The 21,690-nt window shown below is 39.5% G+C and overlaps 1 protein-coding gene across 4 annotated transcripts in view; it reads left to right on the top strand.

Moving 5' to 3' along the window:
• The window catches only part of LOC130566598 (cytoplasmic dynein 1 intermediate chain 1), a 54,174-nt gene extending 37,093 nt beyond the window's left edge, over positions 1-17,081 (top strand). For 3 of the 4 annotated variants that reach the window (XM_057354181.1, XM_057354182.1, XM_057354180.1), the window contains 7 exons: positions 2,277-2,423; positions 5,201-5,314; positions 5,398-5,531; positions 5,618-5,762; positions 11,176-11,316; positions 14,199-14,324; positions 16,292-17,081. In XM_057354181.1, coding sequence (XP_057210164.1) covers positions 2,277-2,423; positions 5,201-5,314; positions 5,398-5,531; positions 5,618-5,762; positions 11,176-11,316; positions 14,199-14,324; positions 16,292-16,402 — 918 coding nt within the window. In that variant the 3' untranslated portion in view covers positions 16,403-17,081. Of the gene's footprint in view, positions 1-2,276; positions 2,424-5,200; positions 5,315-5,397; positions 5,532-5,617; positions 5,763-8,954; positions 9,140-11,175; positions 11,317-14,198; positions 14,325-16,291 lie in introns of those variants that run through there. The other variant, XM_057354183.1, reaches the window with a different exon arrangement.
• Positions 17,082-21,690: the final 4,609 nt, after the last annotated feature.

Here is a 21,690-nt window from a genome sequence, read left to right as displayed (position 1 = left end):
AAGAGTTTTTTCTACATTCTACACCATTGGATTTTTTACTTGTATCATAACCCTTAAACATATGAAATAGATCTAAGATGCTTTGTTGGTCTTGGTTGATCTCGTAGGCTAGTCTGTTTGATGGATTTAGAGGGGTTTTGGCCTCTCAGTCTGCAAGACCAGTTCATTAACCATCTAGACCAGCTGAGCTCCAACCTGGTCTGACTGAAAGACCAGTTTAAATCATCCAAGACCAATTTAAACCAGTTGAGATCAGATTAAACCAGCAAAACCATTTTAGGCCAGTTTAAGATGTATTTCAGTGTTTTTTATTCACTACATTCTACACCATTGGATTTTTTACTTGTATCATAACCATTATACATATTGAACAGACTTAAGATGGTTTGCTGGTCTCGGGTGGGCTTATAGGCTGGTGTGTTTTGATGGATTAAGAGGGGTTTTGGGGTCTCAGTCTGCAAGACAAGTTTATGAACCAGCTAGACCAGCTGAGCTCCAACCTGGTCCGACTGAAAGATCTTAGACTGGTTAAATCTGTTTTTTTAAACCATTCTACAATCTACACCATTTTTGACTCGTATCACAATCCTTAAGCATCTTAAATACACCTAAGATGTTTTGCTGGTCTTGGCTTGTCTCATAGGATGGTCTGTCGTGATGGATTAAGATGGGTTTTGGACACTTTTTGCAAAAAACATCTTACCAACCAGCTATGTGCTCCATTTGACTGAGAGATCAGATTAAATCAGTCAAGACCAAGTAAAGATCAGTATAAACCAGCTAAAACAATCAAGCAAACCATATAAGACTGGTCACACAGAGTCAGACTTATTGTTAGTAAAAATGTAGTCGATGTACAATAGTATGGTTACACAAGAGTACTGTAGTCATTCGTTATATTTACCTGTCAAGCGTCTGTCAATCACACAATCAGTCAGATGAATTTCTGAGACCCCAAATAATCTCCAGTCTAACCATCAAACACTTTTGTCTTAATGCCTTCAAACGTTGAACCAGATCGGTCTGCATGTCCTGAGTGTAAATAAACTCAACTCGCCTTTATTTTTACCCATTCAGCTTGGTTTATTTTGAGTCCTTTTAAAAAACCACCTCACATGTGAGGCTGCACCAGAACCCTCTTGCAAGCTATATTTTTTTTAAAGGGGGAACGCATGAAAGAAAAGACAAGCGTGTTTTCTTTTTCTCTGGTTTGTTTTTCAGTCACTTTAAAATGAACTCGGGGTGCATGACTGGGCGGCCGCAGATGTATGCGGGAGACAGTCTCTCTGTCGTAGCCTTTGCTTTACAGACGACTGGAGGACACTGTGAAAACACGCCTCTATGCTTCTGTTGTGCTTCTGTCACCAAAAAAGGCAGTATAACAAAATACGGTTGTCTCTCAATAATTGGTCTGCAGAGATAATTGCCAAAACGCTTAGGAAGGACACAAGATGTAGTTTGTGTGAAAATATGTACTGTAAGAGTGAGGCGCTTTTCTTGTCACTGAAGAGGAACCAAAAACTTAATAAAAGTGAAGATAGAGGGGAAGTTCAAGGCCATGGCTGTCACAACAAAAGGTCAGACTTCACGCTCTACTGCGCTCTGTTTATGATGCTGTAATATAAAACTGCTGCTCCTGCAATCCTTAGCATAGTTTGGTACTGTGCCCAAAAAATTCCTCTATCAAGATCTCAAGATGAAATCTTTCCTCCTCGACCTTCTCATCAGCACAAGCAACACAATATATAATAATAATAATATAATAAAATATATAATTGTATATAAAACATAAGCAATTGATGGTTGTCTGTTTATTTTTGTTTTATTTTGTTTATTTATTTTTATAAGCTGTAATATAGCATAAATTGGCATAAAATCATACATTTAAAAGTCTAAATGGCAAATTGCTGTAAAGGTAATGTCTTCTGCAAAAACAACACATTTTACATATTGGTCATCTAAACTATTAAATCTTTCTTGTGAGTTCATCTCATAACAAAAGCAAAAAGACTGTTGATAAAGGCATACACAGGGGAGACATGTGAAAAAAAACAATTAAATAAATAAATTTGATGTTATGTAATGTAGGACTCAACAGTAGATGGGGATATTTGACAACTGCTATTAGAAGTCGATCACACTTTGGCCTTGTCTCAAATGCCACCGTAAGCCCTTTTTGCTGATCTTAAACAGCTCTTGCTCCCTTTTGCTTTTCCCCCGTCATCTATCTTTGGTCTTTTTCTCCTTAAAATCTTTCTCTGCTCTCTTTTCCTCAGTCTCCAGTGGTGTCAGTGGGTTTTGCACGGTTCCATCCTAACCTGTTGGTTGGTGGCACTTACTCAGGGCAGATTGTTCTGTGGGACAACCGAAGCCACAGAAGAACACCAGTTCAGCGGACCCCACTGTCTGCTGCAGCGCATACAGTAAGACCCCAGGACTACACTACAAATACAGTTATCCTTGTAAAAAAAAAGCACTCTAGACTTTTTGGTTTGTCTGACTTTTTGAAGTTGAACTTCCAAATTGTAACTGTCAGATGGTTTCCGCCCGACTGCAAATGTAATGAAATACAGAGAAAGCAACTCCAGAGAAAGCATGTTTGACTACTGCCTCAGTTTGGACGGCATAAAAGCTACATGCAAAAAATAATCTGACAATGATGTATCTCTTTGTCACACTATATCACACTAAAGGTGCGTCCCAAATCGCGCACGTATGAACTATTCTACGCCATTTTGTAGTATACATAGTGCGAGTAGTGCGTTCACATTGAAATTCTCAAAAAAGAAGTGCACAAGTACCGGGATGATGCACTTTTTCAACCGAAAATATGAAGTGTGGAACTGTGGACACTTCACGCACTTAAAGGTTGCAGTTTCGCTTACGTAGCGGAAGGGAGGCGGAGCTAACAGATGCGGCTCCAGCAAAACTCTCCTGCAGAGTGATAACACTTCAGTCTGATGATGACTAAAGTAATGCTGGGCAATACGGATGAAAACTACATTAAATGTAAAATGTTCGAATTGATTTTTATTCACATGCATTGTGCCGTGCGATTGACATCATTTGCGCTCATCTGGTAAACCGATATACTTCCAGTTAGTATAAAAACGTTTATTATTCCATTTGGGACGATACTAGCCTTCTAAAATTCATACACTATATGGTTGAGTGCATAGTGCATAGTTTAAGTGCATAGTGGATAGTATGTCATTTGGGACACAACTTAAAACTTTGAAATGTCCAGTGTATGGAATTTAGCGGCATCTAGCGGTAAGGTCACTTCACCCAATCCCTATCGAAGCACTGCGGTGACTGACACAGGACTAAGATGTGGTCACGTTTTTGCTTCTTTGCCGAAAGAGATTTCTCTGTAGAGCAATTTGTCCGTTTAGGGCTACTGTAGAAACAACATGGTGAATTTCATGTAAGAGGACCTGCGGTGTATGTAGACAGAAGTAGTTCATTCAAGGGCAATAAAAATAACGCTTCATTGTGTAAGTCCTTTATTCACCTCTGAAGACATACTGTAGTTATGTACATTATATTGTATTTCTGTCAATAGATCCTACAAAAAATGACACACTGGACCTTTAAAGTAGCTTTTTTTACCCGGAAATCTACATAAAAAAAGTTACAAAAAGTTACACGCCAACACAAGTAATCATTCCTCATAACTTGTGACCTTAGTTTCACTTCACTGCTGACTTTAGCACTGACTCTTAGATTAGTTCATAAGGCCGCCGGCCGTCTACCAAGGGCTAGACTGAGTCTGTCAGCACAGTCGGGCTCAATGAGCCCCATGTAACTCCTTGTCATGCAATAAAGACAGTACAGCCTGGTTGCTGAGCCTGGATAGGGATGTCCATAGAGCCTCATTGTCTTCGGTCACCACACACACGGCCCCTGAATGCCATACATGCTGAGGGTTTAAACTCCCGTGCCCTCAATAATGAAAGCCTATGTCCCGACGGCCGTCGCACCACTCCGCCGACCCCTTTCAAAGAGCCCATTGTTTCGCAAAAAACAAAAATCAAATTGAAGGCAATAACGACATAATGGATTTACACAATCAACTGTATTTGCAGACGGGCAGATGCTCGGGCCGGGTTATTGTGTCTGACATTCAGTTTGTGTTTATTAAGGGCCCACATTTACATTACATTTACATTTAGTCATTTAGCAGACGCTTTTATCCAAAGCGACTTGCAAGTTGGGTAAACAATGGAAGCAATTGGATCAGCATTAGGACAACAAAAAGCATAAGTGCAATAAAACATGTCTCACAAAGCCTACTACAGTGTACAGAGCTAAGTTTTTTTATATAGATTGAGTAGAAAAGATATAGAAGTCAGAAATGATCGGTCAGGTGCTGACATAAGAGATGCGTTTCAGACGATTCTTAAAGATGGCCACAGAATCTGCTGATCTTGTAGCAGCAGGCAAGATCATTCCACAAATGTGGAACCGATCCAGAGAAGGTTCGTGAGAGCGATTTTTTACATTTTTGGGATGGCACCACAAGATGTGTTCATTTGCAGAGCGTAAGGATCTGGCGGGTACATAAGTCTGCATTAGTGAGTGAAGATAAGGAGGTGCCAAACCAGTGGTGGTCTTGTAGACCAGGAGCAGAGTCTTGAATTTGATGCGAGCGACTACAGGGAGCCAATGTAACTTAATGAAGAGAGGGGTGACGTGTGCTCTCTTCGATTCATTGAAGACCACTCTTGCTGCTGCATTCTGGATCATCTGTAGAGGTTTGGTTGTGCAAGCAGGAAGTCCAGCCAGTAGCGCATTGCAATAGTCCAGTCTGGACAGAACAAGAACCTGGACTAGGCCCTGCGTAGCATGCTCGGATAGGAAAGGTCGAATTTTCCTGATATTGTAGAGGATGAATATACAGGACCGAGTGGTGCTGGCAACCTGATCTGTGAAGTTTAGCTGATCATCGATCACCACTCCCAGTCCCTTCTGGCCGTTCTGGAAGATGTGATGGTTGATGAGTCCAGTTGAATGGAGAAGTTGTGATGGATCCTAGGGTGGGACGGGATTACAAGCAGTTCTGTTTTTGCAAAGTTCAGCTGCAGGTGATGGTCCTTCATCCAGAGCGAAATGTTCTTAGCTGTGACACAGTATGTTGCTCAATTTGACTTTCATAAACTGACTTTTCTTTCACTTGTGTGAACTTTTTTTGTTCTAGCACCCTGTGTACTGTGTAAATGTGGTCGGCACCCAAAATGCCAACAACCTGATCACTGTGTCCACAGACGGAAGGATGTGCTCGTGGAGTTTGGATATGCTGTCACAGCCTCAGGTCAGTGCTGACACAACATCAGTCACACCTGTATCAAGGTCATTGTCTCGTATCTAATGGCGATACATGCGTGTCTATTTTAGGAGAGCATGGAGCTGGTATATAATAAGTCAAAGCCGGTGGCTGTAACTGGGATGGCATTCCCCACTGGAGACGTCAATAATTATATAGTTGGCAGTGAGGAGGGAACCGTGTATACAGCATCAAGACATGGCAGGTGAATGGCACATGCACAGACTGTCCATGTTAACCCTTGAAAGGCACTTCTCTTTGTCTTGAATTTCTCTTTGTGTCCCACCGCAGTAAAGCCGGTATCTGTGAGATGTTTGAGGGCCATCAGGGGCCAGTGACAGGCATCAGTTGTCACAGTGCCGTGGGCCCCGTCGATTTCTCTCACCTGTTTGTCACCTCGTCTTTTGACTGGACTGTGAAATTGTGGAGCACAAAGGTAAGGCAGAGTACAAACCAAAAAACACAATACTTACACTTCAGTGTGATTGTCTATGTGCATTAAGGTTGCAAAAAATATTATAATATATAAATTATTGATTTGTGAAAAGTAAATGATTTTAATACTTAAAATATGTATACTCAAAGTTTTCGCTCAATGCAGATATCAGAGCTTTCTTTCATGTGAAATATGACATGGTTGGTTACATAATGTTCATGTTTAAAATATATTTTATTATAATGTCAATTTATTTTACAACCTTCCAGCATTATTCTTTAGTAAGTTATCGCACTTCAGTTATATCACTTTTTTCTTTCAATATCCAGAATACACAATATCAGAAATAACATAAGTTGTGTAAGATATTACACAATTTCTTCAATTAATAATATGTAAAAAGATTTTTTTTAACGCAGTTGCCCACATCCTTCCTCCCGTTGTCAGACAACCTCCCTCATTCCTATTAAGACCACTTTGCAAGATATTTTAATAAAATTAAAGTGTGACTAACAGTCCATTTCAAAAAGAAGCACACAGTCCCTGAACACAAACGTATTCCTCTATTTCTGCTAATGCATTAAATTAAGTCATAATTTTACATAAATCTACTTCTGCTCTTTGAATGATCATTTCAACTTTTTGGGTTGGGGGCTGGGGAGCTATGTAAATGTCCCCCATGCACAATGTCTATGGTTATTACGGCTCTAAATCTTTGCTTTGTTAATGAGTAGTCAGTATGAGGACAGTATTTATATAGACCGGTATGTTTGTCTTAAAAGACCAGACCAGCGGACAGTGGCTTTCTGCCTTAATCTGCAAATTCAGAGATGAATGATTGAGTCGCTTGATTGGGGTTCAAACCACATGGACCGAAGAGGCGGGAAGCGTATGGAGATGGTTGTGCTTACATTCTGCAGTGTGTGTGGAGATTCTGGCTCAGATCACATTACCCACAGTGAGCGAAGCACGCAGGCCAAGTATGAATAAAAGATGAACACGCTGTAGAAAGAATGTTTGGGGAGAAGAGAGAGACAGTTCACCCAAAGATGAACATTTTGACAGTATACTCCGCAACTCATCCTCACGTCGTTCCAACATGTGAGGAGGAGAAATTTCCTGCCAGACACTCTGTCAAGCTACTTAAAAGTAATCCATTAAATCATTATTGTCTGATAATCTTGCTTTCCACTGAGCTGTTAACTTGAGAATCGGATCATTGAGTTAGTGAGTTAAACTCTGTAAATGGATCAGTAGGATTCTTGAAAGAATCGTTCTTTTAAGTTGGTTCAGTTCAATGAACAGATGTCGCCACAACATTTCTCAAGGGCAAGATTATGAGAGGATAATCTCTTGAATTTCAATCTTTTCCTCACAAACATTTGTTGTATGGCTTCACTTGGGGTTGTCACGGTACCATAAACATATCTTACGATACTATACCAGATGAAGTATCTCGATACCAAGTAGTATTATGATGCTGCGCCATGTTCATATTTGAAATCTACAAAATAAACCAGATTTCCTTAAAACACAGATCTAAATGAAACATTTTGTATTTACTTTAGTAAACGGTATTATACTGTGCACTACAATATTTTGTTGTAGTAACAATAGTAATTGGATCAACTGTAGCAAACACTGTATACTTTCTTTAATATTTGCTATGGTCAGATTAAAAAACACTAGTGTCTCTGAGTTTTAGTAGTTTACTGTAGTAAATACTAAAGTACACTAGTTCACGTGGGAAATAATTTTATTTATACAGCAATGTTTACAAAGGGAAATGTTAGGCTTACTTTAAATGTGAAACTAAAATAAAAAATATACTGAGTCAGTGAATCATTCAACCAATTCGTTCAAAATGGCTGATTTACTACGCATTTCGTCTTGATGAATGAATCGCTGAATCATTATCTCGGCCGAGTCGTTCAAAACACTGATTTTTAGGAGAGAAACACAGCAAAAAGGCAGTGTGTTTAAATGAACATGAATGCACATATGCAACAACATTGCTTACGGTACTACAATACTACCGTTTAAAAAATAGCGGCATCGCGGGTATTTTGAAGCTTTATGCCCCAGCGACAAAGCAAGGTGATGTCATTCATGTTAAATCATTCTACATATTTATTTAATACTGGTAGTACAATTTGATAGGGTGTTGCGCTGTAAATTAATCCTACATGTTTCTTTTATGCTGGTAGGATAATCTGACAGGGTATTTACGCAGTAAATTTATTTTATGTGTTTATTTTAAGATGGCAGGACAATCTGACATTGTATCTGGTATTTTGCATTGTAAAATCATGTTTATTTTGTTGATGTGGTTTAGATTATATTAAGTTTTGCCCTGCGGTAGGAAAATCTGACAGGGTAGGACAATTCGACAGAACACCGGCGACTTCCGGCGATACACGAGCGACAGTGATGGTTGACGACAGGAAGTGGGAGTGTCTAGCGACACAACAAAGTTGAGATTAGCTCAACTTTATGCAAATGATGAGTGACTTCCGGGAGCGACTACCAAGGAGTAAAGCAGCGTAGCTCATGTCATCCGTCTCTCGTCCGTCTCTCGTCAGTTATTGCAGGGCTTGTTTATAAATGTTACTAGAGCAACCAAAGCTAGGAACGCCTTCTATCGACCTCGTAGCAAGAGACTAGCAACACGCAGCGACACAGTCGCTGGCGGTCTGAACGCACCTTTAGCATCATGATGCTACAGTAGCACTGGTACACAGTGCAACCCTAACTGGTATATGGTCACTGTGATCGTTGTATGGAAAACAGGAGCGTGAAATTGTATCTTTTTTGTTCAGTGGAAAAAATAACAGCATGTGAGTTTGAAACACCATGAAGGTTAAGTGAAGAATGACACAATTTCCTTCACCATAAATAGACATAAATAGTTCAAAGGAGATAACAAGGAGATAAAATGCAGTAATGAGGAAAATAAACAACGACAGAAGAGGGTGGACACGGGTCATTTAACAAGGAAGTGGCACTTCTACCGCCTCGAGCCGTATGAATGAAGACCCTAGTATACAATATACATATCATGTTCTACCACTATCTATGCACAGCCGTACATTGAACACAGGGCTTACCGAAACCGCAACATACCGTGCTGTCACAATAAGTTGGGCTCTTTGCATTTTCTTCACAAATTTTTTGCGCTGTGCATTCTGACAGATATTAAAACATTCCTGGGATGTTACGGATGTGCCTGTGTTATTTTTTGGGGACGGGGGAATTCCTGACCCTTTGAGGAGAGCCGCAGGAATGCGGGCCTGTCTCCATCTCTCGCGTGCGGTTCTGGGCACACCTTAGCTTGGAGCAACCCTGGGAGCCTCGGCACGGTATCAATCGTATGCAATGTGAGTTTTAAATTTCACCTGCTATTTTTAGTCAGAATAGGTAGAATTTAAACATGATAGTGTTTTCTTGTGTTTGGTAAAAATCGATAATGTACTTTTTAATTATGTAATGAAATAAAAACATTTATCTGGATGTTGAGGAGAGTTCCAGTTCTAGTGTAGTCCTTTATTTGTGCTTTTATAAAACACAAAAGAAACAACATGAATTTCCTTCCCATCAGTCTATTTCCCTGCTCAAAATACCTTCCATACCTTCCTTGAGTGCCTTTAGTCAAGTCCCTTATGTTTCTATGTAGCGTTTTTCACGCTGGACTGTGATGGGGATGAGACATCCGAGCGGCACAGAGACCAGTAACGGTACATACAGATACATTAGCTGCAGGAGAACAAATGCATACAAATGTTAATTTCCATGTGCATATCTTTTCAGAGACGTCAGAGGGGTTATCAGATGAATGAGTGGTTCACCACTCTGCAGGGTGAGGAACATGCGCATCACGCACCGTTAGAGAGAAGAAAATATTTTGGAAACTGATCTATAGTCCTCAGGGAGAGTAGAATCAGCACTGGCGCCTTCAGGATTTGGATCTCGTGGGTCAGATGTACTGATGAGATCAGTTCTTGTTGTAATTGGGCCTGTGCTGGTTTGATCATCATGTTACAATAGCAATACATAATGCAGTGTGCAATGGTAAACACTGTTCATGTGGATAACGGATGGGTGGGCATTTTGCACACAATGACATGCGTTTGGTGAGATGTACAGTACTTGAGTTATTTTTGTTTTCAGCAAATGAATACATCACTCTAGGCTGTTATTTTGGCTGAATTATACATCTGCTGCAGATGATTTGAGCTGTTAGGCATACATTTATAAGTTAATGGATGTATTGAAGTATGCGCACTGATCAGTACTCCCAGTAAGGCTTATCAAACTTATATTTTTATCTTGTAATAAAGAAATATTGGGATAAAATTAGATAAGACTTATCATTTCTTAATTCTAATAAGGGACCCCTATGAACTTTTGGTAGATTGTTCAATTCTTTATATTCTCTCTTTCAAATAGCTACTTCTCCAGTATCTCTCCAACCTCTTCAATCAATCAGCCCTGTGTTTCAATATATATATATATATTATTCAGTGTTTATATTTACTGTATATTATAGTGTAATAAAGTATTAACGGAGAACATCGCTAGTAAGTTCTGTTCTGTTTTTTGGTTTGTTATTTTTTGGCCTTTATAGCTTTTACATTGATAGGACAGTGGAAAGAAAGACAGGAAATTACGGGATGAGATGGGAACAGGAGCTGGAAAAGGACCATGAGTCGGGATTAGAACTCGGGTCGCCCGAAGTTACTGTTAGTTTTTCACCCAATATCTATAGAAAATATACATATACTATAAAAAAAATTACATTACATTAAATTGTCTGGAGTTTATTTCAAATAATAAAAGTGTAAAATGTAATATTACATAATAAAAAACAGTAAAAGCAAGCGCACAGCATGTGTCTTTTTGGTGTGTTCAAGTGTCTCAATACACATTCCTCTCTCTCTCTCTGTCTCTCTGTGGCTCATTAGTGTGCTGTGGTCTGCAGTGCTCCCGCCCATCTGTCTGCCTTGTACCTGTTCGGAATGCATCCAGCATTCTCAGGAACTCTGTCGCTCTACCCTACCTCTGGCTCTATACTCTCGCTCTAACTCTTTTGCTCATTCCTTTATTCTTTCTCTCCTGTATGCCACAGACAGCTGTTACACTAAGGTTACAGTACACCTTCGAGAGACTTTCATCTAGTGTTTTTTTATGACACTGCTTGAATGTGCAAAGGTTCTAATTAGGCTGATCCCAGACAGGCCTCAGGGCTGCAGCAGCGCCACTCAGTCTACCGCCTATGCCACTCTCTCATTCTCCCTCTCTCGCCCTCCGCCCATCTTCTTTCAACCTCACTACCTTCTTCTTTGGTCCCTGTTGCCTTTTAGTTCACTATATTATATATTATACTCACCTCCGTTCTTCTTTGTGTGTCCCACAGCAAAACAAGCCACTCTACTCTTTTGAGGACAATTCCGACTACGTCTACGACGTGATGTGGTCGCCCGTGCACCCCTCGCTCTTCGCCGCCGTGGACGGCATGGGTCGTCTGGATCTGTGGAACTTGAACAACGACACTGAGGTGAGGAAACACTCTCAGACTTGGTTCCCGGGATCACGCCAAGCCAGAGATGCATCAAAACAACAACAAGCTCTTTTTTGTGTGGGCGTCTCCTAGCGGGCCGCCCTAAATCAGCTCACACGCACAGTTTGTGAGGGTTCAGGCGAATTACTCCGATGTGTGCGGATTCCGCTCTCGCCATCATTCCAGAGTTGTTGAGTTCCCATGGGCCGGGGGGCCTTGTAAAGTGTTTAGACTGGTCATCTGAGGCCAACTTTTAGCACCGCAAAAATAAATGGACAATATACTGTAAGAATACATGACAGGAGGGGTTGAAAATCCAGTTTGGCTTTATTAAAGGGATAGAACGAAGTTGACATTATGTCTATATATCTTTCTATCAGAAAGATAGACATTGAGGTCATATTGACTGACGTACATTACATCAAACAGCGCATGTCACTGATAATGGTCTGTCAGCGTACATGACTTGCCGTCATGTTGTTTCATCTTTGACAGTTGACTTAGTGCTACATGGACCATTCACACAATACATCAGCCTGTAATGGTGGACGTGCCCCTGAGGCCATGAGGGCTGTTGGGTGTTACATCTCTCTTGTGTGAAATGAGATCTGCACTGATTGACACTGCCTGTCCACTGAGGAATACACCCACTTTAATTACAGACTGATCTGAGATCTGCCGTTATACGCTGGGTGTTTGCTAAAGCATACCCAATAAACAGCTCGCTGCTTGTAAATCCTAAACATCAGGGGGTTTTACTGTTATACACCCAGGGACCCCCCAGTCAGTCTTTCACATTCCCTTAAAGGGACCCAAAAATGAAAATTCGGTCATCATTTACTCACCCTCGAGTTGCTCCAAATCTGTATACGTTTCTGGTGAATGCAGAGAAAGATGTTTGGAAGAATGCTTGTGAAACAAACAGTTCTTGGCCACCGTTGCCTAGCATAGTATAGGAAAAATTACAATAGCAATCAAAAGTGCCCCAGTTTGCGTTCCTACATTCTTCAAAATATCTTCTTTTGTGTTCAACATAACAAAGAAATGTATAAAGCAAATTTTCCTACTATGGTGTTTTTTACCCCGCATGTTCCGATCAGCAGCTTGCTGTTGGTTAAGAACAGAGACAGAGTGACTGTGTTGTCTTAAAGGGACAGTTCAACCAACAATACAAATTCTTTCATCGTCTATTCACCCTCATGTCATTTTTTAAACCCGTATGACTTTCTTTCTTCTGCAGAACACAAAAGAAGATATTTTTGAGAATGTTGGTAACCAAACAACATTGGCCCCCATTGGCTTCCATTGTTTGGACACAAAACCACTGAAACATTTCTCAAAATAGCTTTTGTGTTCCACAGAAGAAAGAGACATATGCAGGTTTTAAACAACATGAGGTTGAATAAATAATGACAGGATTTTTATTTTGGCGAGAACTAACCCTTTATAAATAATGCATGTTATGCAGAACATCAGGAGACCCTCGTCCCACACCGACACGCATACCCACACATACCCACACATGCACACACATGCACACACATGCACACACATGCGCAAACGTGCAAAGATTTGCAGGCAGAAAACAGCCAACAGTTCTCCATTGTCAACTTATAAAGAAATTCACCCATAACGGCATTAACAGACCGTGGCTTCGCCTGGTTCCAATTTACGCAAAAAGAAGCTTGCAGCCAATTTAACCTTGCAGTTGACTCTTGGAGGAAGCTGCTCACTAATAGCTCTCAGGCTGTGGTTAGCCTGTTCTGAAGCGAGGAAGCTTTTGTATTAGCCAGCGTACAGCTTCCATCTCTGCTGACAACATATGTCAGGCCGGTCTCAGCTGTCATAAGTAATAGGCAGAAATCACCCTCACGCACACGCATGAGGGCACACGCGCGCCACACGGCCTGTGTGCGGCTTTACTGTGTGTAGTGCTAGTTTGCATGGTGATTTATGAAATCATTAAAAGGCCTCACAATCATTTCCAGTGGGCCTGTGGATTTAGAGCTCAAGTTGAGGAAGTGTGATGTACTTCCTGTTCCTGAGCTTAGCTTTGACTTCTCATATCGTAAAAGTGCTGCTGTATGTTTATGATAACATAGAAATAATATTCAAAAAGAGTTAATACACTGATGGTGTTTTCAGGTTGTCTTTAGATTTATAAGATTATTTTAATATTTATAATCTCAATTCTTAACTAATTTGAGCTTCACTGAGTGGTTATAAATCTTACATATAGAAACATTTTTCATGTGCGTAAACGGAAGAAAAGTCACACATTAGATCTTTTTATAAGACATTTTTTCTTTAAGATTAAACCAAGAGCATCTGGAGACTTGCTGATGTCTTGGTTTATCCTCTTGTGAAAAACTGTGTCAAATACTGGGTTCAGATTTGCAAGAGATATCAGTATGAACAAACATTTCTCACTGCATTCTTCCAAAACCAAATTATCTGAGCTGTGCTATCCACATTAATTTTATAGCCTTTTACTCTCACTGCATGCCAACCATTGTTCTACTTTTATTTCCCCTAAAGAATGTTAAGAGAAACACCTAATACAAAGTTAAAACCTGAATGAAGCACAACTAAGAGCTCCCTTAAAGGGACAGTTCACCCAATAATAAAAATCCTGACATTATTTCTTCAACCTCATTTCCAGTATATGACTCTTACTTCTGTGAAACACGAAAGAAGATATTTTGAGAAATGTCTCAGTGGTTTGTGTCCATACAATGGAAGTCAGTAGGGGACAATGTTGTTTGGTTAGCAACGTTACTCAAAATATCTTCTTTTGTGTTTCTTAGAAGAAAGAAACGTATACAGGTTTGAAGTGAATATTTAATGCATGTAGCTCTGTGTTTTGATGTTGTGTGCAGGTGCCCACTGCTAGCGTGACTATAGAGGGCGCTCCTGCGCTCAATCGCGTCAGATGGGCGTCTGGGGGAAAGGAAGTGGCTGTGGGAGATTCAGAGGGGCGTGTCTGGATTTACGACGTTGGAGAGGTATGAACCTTTCAGTTTTGTTGTGTCAGTAATTCATTTTCGTAATGTGCGAAATTATTTTTATTATTCGCACTGGTTTGTATCAAGATGTACAGCAAAAAAATCATCAATGCAAACCAGTCACAAACAGAATACATGCAGAACGAAAGAACTGAGAATTGATCTTGACACACGGGGTTTGCTGGCTTCCCGGCTTCACTGCGCGGCGAGCTTGTTGTTGGTCGCAATTTTTATTTTAAATCTTTATTTTAAGACGGCTTCCACATGACTTAACCACCGCCACAGAGCGGCAAACCACCAGGACTCCCTGTTCACCCTGTTCTTTTCTGTCTCCGGGTTTCGCCGCGCGTGTGGGGCAGAGCTAATCTTAGCGCGGTGTGTTGTGGTAATTGGAGAGTAGGGCGGTCGAGCTTGTGGGCTCCTTGGGCTGATGATAATGGTGGGTCATCAATAAAATGAAGTGAAGGAAAGTTGAAGGCTGTTTTTTGTTTGGAGTTTATTTACAAAAGGCCTCCCGTAAACTTTGACAAAAACGTAACAGGGCCTCCGTCAGGCTACCCCTCCTGAATCCTGCCTGCTTTATATTTAGAAGAGTTTGTTAAATATTTGCTTTGGATCACCGCAGCATGTTTCTACTATGCATGAGTCATATCGCACACATGGTTCAAATGTCATTTTTGGGTGGTTAACAGTAAGTATTGTTAAACCACAGATCACCCCTATAACAAAGCAAAATTTAGCATACTCCACAGAGAACACTAATACCAACATGAATGCTGTATAGACTGTTTCAGTTGCAACAACATAAACAAACGTTATGTGACCCAAACTTAACTTCCGGTTGACGTCTGCAAAGAATCAATAACTGTTGAGTAGTTTTAAATTAATTTATTACAATTATTATACAATCAAATATTAATATGGATTAATTCTAATATAAATTAAATTTAAATTGTTATATTATAACCAAACACAGACCGGAAGTTAACTTCAGGCCAGTTTGTGTGTCCGAAACCGGATGCAATGCATACATCACATAATGACATGAAATCAGATTGTGTAGCTAATGTTGACCTAATGTTGTTAGTACTTAAAAATAAAGTGATCATGACATTATATATAATTATGGCTATGAATTAAAAATATTATAATTGAACTTTTTATTTTATTTGATCCATACAATTAAAAATTCAAGTGCAATAACTTTAAATTATTTAAATGTAAAAAAAATAATAATATAATAAAAGGTTTTAGAAGAACAGCAGCATTTTTTTTATATTTATACTTGGTCAGAGAATTACGTATATTAAATAAGCACAAATTTAACAATTTAAGTTCAATCTACATGCGAACTTGGGAAGACTTTAATGGTTTTGTGCTTTTTCCAGTGCAGTGCTAGTATACAGTACATTGTGTATTTAGAGTATACACTTTATATACTTGTTTCTGATCATCTATTGCCGTTACAAGGTCATTTATTGATGCATGCCCCTTAAGACCCCCTGCTGAACTATAGAAGAGTTTGATTTGGTCTTTGGTTTGGAAGTGGCTGTCATTTCCACCCACCTCTCTATTCCTGTTTAATTATACCCTGTAGATCTCTCCCTCTCTCTCTCTCTCTCTCTTTCGCTCTCTCTCTCTCTGCCTGGGCGGCAGGCAGCCGTCTTTTCTCGTCTAAATCTGACTCTTGACAGCAGAAAGCGATCCCACATCGTCACCCAGCCGCCCCGAGTCCCCATCTTCCCCTTCCTGAGAGCTGACACGATAAATATTCAGCACTCAAAGGCCAAACAAGCAGCTTTATTGTTCTGTCTCTAAATCACAATGTGCGGTGATCTCTTTCCTCTCCCATACTGTGACAGCGCATGTAATGCGTAGCTTTGCCCTTGATGTGGTGGTTTTGGAGGGGATGGGGGTGGTTGGATTTTTGACGCCAGTTCTCTAAAACGCTCATCTGTTGCCTGCAGATGGCCGTGCCCCATAGTGAGGACTGGGCCCATTTCGCTCGTACGCTGGTGGAAATCCGTGCCAACCATGGAGATGGTGAGGAGGAGGGACCCGGGGAGCTGTCGACGTAAAGTGCATATCTAAACACAGGACGAGCGTCATTGTGAATCCAGACCGATGTAACACAACCAAATAGCCTGCATGTCCACTAGTACTGTGCTGCTTGTTCCCATTCATGTTCAGTTGCTCCCTGATTTGTAACTTTGGCGTTCGGTTGGGTTAGGTTATCGCTAGCTTCATGTACAGTTTTGTTATGCAAGATTACATGTATTTTATGTTCCGTCTCATTACTGTGAAAATGTGAATTTAAAGATGAAATGCTGCTAGGAAGACATCTTTGATGTTTGTTTATGGTGATTTTTTTCAATACTTGAACTTTGTGTGTGTGTTTCTACTAAAACCTCTGCATGAAATACAAATAATGTCATACAGTACATAGCCAGTGGATACGTATATATACCGTATATAAATACGTCAGTATACTTACAGTGGCTTTCTTGTCAGTGTTATTGTGATGCAACAGAGTATTAAACTCTCATGCACTGAAAAAAAGCAATGCTCATCTAAAGACAAGATGTTATATTGTGTTATTGAAAGTGAGAAATATGTGGGTAAATTATTGACAAATAAAACATGCTCCCGGAAGCTGTTTTGGTTTTGATGTTTTAATAAGCCTTGCCGTCAATCGATCTATTTCTGCCTTACAGTTAGGCACAATCTTTATTGTATTGTTGCATTTAACTGATTGTAAAAATGAGACGAATGTCTAGAAATTAAAATAGAAATATAGTACAACATCCAACAATATTTTACATACGAAACCTGTGCAAACTGTAGAGTTTCTCTTCTCATTTTATCTTCTCATTTTATCTTGAACATAAATCACCATTACACTTTGATTCCAAGAGTTAAAGGGGTCATATGTGTGAGTACGTGTTTTTCTGTGTCTTTGGTGTGTAATAAGTTGCCCATGCATGTATTAGACACGTAAAATTGCAAAGATTAAAATGTCGGAACAAAAGATGCATTCTATCTAAAAGAAAATGCTCACCCAGACCTGCCTGAAACGCCTCGTGTAACCACACCCCCACAAATCTACCTCAGTTCGTGGTATGATTTGACTAAGATCACCCAAATGTATACGCAAGTAAGGTGGGCATACCTGTCAGAACAATTGATTTGGAACCTGATGTTCCAAATATGGTAAGAGGCGTAACATTTCCATCACACACTTGCAGTATTCGACCAATCACTACACACTGGTTAACTGGCCAATCATAGCACACCTCGCTTTTCAGAGCGATGAGCTTTGTTAAAAATCTGCATGTTTCAGAGAGGCGGGGCAAAGAGGAGATACAAACATGCACGGTATGTAAAAAATACAGCATATTTGAACCTTAAATCGTTTATACACATTGCATTACATCTAAAACAATCGATAATATTCGTTTGAGCCGTGTCATATCACCCCTTTAATTGTCTTTGCTGTACCACATTAAATGAAACAAAACAATGAAAACCGGTATTACATTCAAATGTAATTTTCTACATCTGTAATAAAAGAGACATAATGGGCCCTTGCAAGCGGTACAGAATGTGCTCATGCAGTGTTGTACTGTGTATAAAAACATGTAAACAGTTAGGTTGTTTAAGGTAAATGAAATTTAAAGCGAACAAATAAACACAAGAAACAAATAAATACTTGATTAACATTTAAATAAATCGCACCACAATGCTTCTGAACACTTTTAAACATTCTGTTAGATAATAGCCAACCATTTCTATAAGCTGTAGTTTGCACTAATAATCACATAACATCATTTCCAGATCATCTGCTGAAGGTTTTGTAGTATATTCTCAATAAAAAAAAAGATTCATATATGTTCATTCTAGTAGCACATGGTATGGTCAGTCCCACGACGAAGCATACAGCGTGGTGTGATGTGGGGATGGCAGTCATTTGGAATCGTGGTAGATGCAGTCCAAATTTATTCTTGATGCCAGCAAACGTGGCCACAGCCAACCTGAAGCCACCAATGTGGTCAGGATTGGGCGCCGGGAGGCTGATCCGAGACTTGGGAGTGGGCTCAGAGCCAGCTGGTTTTCTGTGGTAAGGAGAGACGGAGATGTATGAGAAAGGTGGTGGAGGAGAGCCTTCACATTCTGCTGCGTCCTGTCAGAAAGAATAACCAGCTTGACTGAATAGTAAAAACGAATATTTTCCTCTTAAAATTGTGGAACATAAAATAAATGAATAGACCAGAACGGCCTCCTTTTTTTAAACCTTTCCACTGAGGACACAGATCCTATTTTGGGATGTCCTCTTACCATTTTAGCCTGAATCAAGGAATGAAATTACAGCATTGTGTAGTTTCAGCATCACTTTGAAGCCCCAAAACATCGTATATACAGCTGCGGAAAAAATTAAGAGACCACTCAAAATTTTCATTAAATCAGTGAAAGACTGACACATGAAACCGTGATAAAAATCGAGGTTATCACTTTTATCACTCATTTTTAAGTTTTTCCTAAATACATGTTCATATTTACTTTTAAGCAATACAACAGTAATATTTGCATGTGTTTCAACAGTTTTCATTTTCTGTAAATAAATGCAAATAGAAACAATATATAAGAAACATTCTAAGTAGTTCACAGAATAAAACAAAACTGATCATTTTACCTGAAAAATAAAAATAATGAAATAGTCTTTTAAATCTTTTCACGGTTATTTATGTATTTATTATATACAACAGTGGACCTAACCAAAGAAATAAAATGTAAAAAAAAGTTATAAACACTTATAACTTATAAACAAGTTATGACTTGTAAATAGGATGTTCTTTCAAAAGCGACTGTGGTTTTTTAAGTTCCAGGGTAGCATGATATTCCATGGGAAAATAAAGTAATTCTGTCCCAGACTGGAAAAGACTCCATTCAAAGTAATTCTTTCAGCCTCAAATCACTTAGACACATGGAGACATGTGGCTACAGAAGACTGTTTCTTCAGGCTTTAGTGAATCAGCTGATGCTTCTGCATCAAATGGTGCGGCGCTTGCTCACTTTATCAGGACAGATAAGGATGCCACAGCTTTTGGTCCAGGCATTACATGCTTTTTTTGCGTAGCTGTGGGGTTCCCCTGCCTTGCAGTTTTGCAAGAAATGTCTTCAAAAAAATGATGGGTGTGCGTGAGAATTTTCAGTATATTTCGCAAAACAAGCACATTAGAATGCAGAATTTAAATCTGGCAACATTTGAATTTTTTTGTGTGTGACCTGAGATTGCGTAAATAATGTCAGAAGTAACGTTTGGAAGAATCAAGCCAATTAATTCATTATTAGTTTCAGGTATACATCAGGGATCTCTACCTCCAGCTCTTAGAAGGCACCAGGTCCCTTTTTCAGAAGAATCTTCCAGAAACAGTCAATGAGTCCATTGTGTTCGTGGTCTGGCCTGCACGGGGCAGCCACTTGTAACCGGGTCATGATAACATCAGCAGGGGTCACCAGGGATGCTGGAGGCATGCTTGAAAGAAGATGCATCTCATTTAACAGTTTAAAGTAGACATAGACCATTAAACACTGGAGAGAAATTAAGACATAATTTGTGTTCATACAAAACTGATTTATAGATATGATAAAATAAAGCAGTTTTCACCCAAAAACGAATGTTGAAAGAATGTTGGTAACTGAACAACGGCGGTACCCATTGACGTGTATTGGTTTTGTGTCCATAAAATAGAAGGGAATGTGTACCACCGTTATTCGGTTACCAACATTCTTCAAAATATCTTCTTTTGTGTTCTGCAGAAGAAAGAAAGTCATACAGGTGTGAAATGACAAGAGGGCGAGTAAATGATGACAGAATTTATATTTTGGGTGAACTATCACTTAAAGGCTTTATAGTAAATGCTTATCATGCATTTACAGTGGCAAGCATAAAGCACAATTTATCCAACTTTATGCATCCTTTTTTATTTAAATCAACTTGAAAGGTCCAGACAATACCTAATAATGAGGCTGGAATAAATCATGTCTCATGCTGTCCTGCACAAAGGCCGCCGCGACACCTATTCAGCTCTTAACAGTCTAAATCAGCAACAGCATTTAGTGTAACCAGCCATAATACCAGCGTGCCGACTCAACCACACTCTCTGTATTTTAACATTTAAAAGTCCAAAGTTACATTTGGGGGGGATCTATTGACAGAAATGCAATGTACATAACTATGTCTTTAGAGGTGTGTAATATCTTCCATAATGAAGTTATGTTTTTATTACCTTAGAATGAGCTATTTCTATCTACACACCGCGGATCCCCTTACATGGAATTCTCCATGCTGTTTCTACAGTAGCCCTAAACAGACAAACTGCTCTACAGAGCGCATTTCAAAAATATGTTATATCCTTCGGCAAAGAAGCGAAAACGTAACAACATCTTAGCCCTGTGTCAGCCACGGGGGTAAACGGTGGAGTGAGCCGTTGGTTGCAATTCGCAACCTCACCACTATATGCCGCTAAATTTTATATACTGGACCTTTAAATCCTAAAAAATGACAAGCCTTTCTCAGAAACTCAGCAAATACAGAAATACATGTCCTGCAAATAGATACATTTGAAAGGATTACTTGTCCTAAAAATTATGTCAATGTTTATTCCTTTTTATCACTTTAAAACTGTATGACTTCAATAAATGTATAATGTGATCCCTGAAGATGCTCCACAGAAAAAAACACACAGGTCTTGAACAACATGATGGCTTGTGAATAATGACAAGTGTCATATTTATATAATGTGTAGCAGCATATTTATAGTCTGGAAAAAAGTCAACAAGTCTGGAAAAAGCCAACTGTACAGTATGTGGGTCAATGCCCCAGAAGTCTGCCTACCCAATAATGGCAAATAAACTAAGCGTGAAATTCAATTTCCCAAGCCGACTGTAAATCTCTAATTGCCTTATGGCTTAAACTGCTGATAAATGCTAGACTGAGTGATACATGCCATACGAACATACCTAACCGTAAAAACTTGCTTCAAACCATCTGACAGATATAACATGTTGGGAAAGACAGGAATGCCGAGCTCACGTCGACTACGTATGGCTTTTCCATCTCCCATCATGCTAAAGTTCACATCAAGAAGCAGTAAATACAATATAGCCATCGGATTAAAAATAAATATGAATTCTGTTTTACGTCCAGTCCAAACCATACTGGCTTGGCTACAGAAGTGGCGTTTTAAACCGTGTTTTCTTTAAGATGAACCACATGAGTAAAATATTAAAAACAACATCAGACCTGGATCGTATTTTATACGTGATGAGAAAAGAGAGACTTGTAAAAATATGGCAAGTCAGATCT

Source organism: Triplophysa rosa, linkage group LG16, assembly GCF_024868665.1.
Source record: "Triplophysa rosa linkage group LG16, Trosa_1v2, whole genome shotgun sequence".
NCBI lineage: Eukaryota > Metazoa > Chordata > Actinopteri > Cypriniformes > Nemacheilidae > Triplophysa > Triplophysa rosa.
The sequence above is the reverse complement of the archived record's forward strand: the minus strand, read 5'-3'. Positions and strand labels throughout refer to the sequence as shown.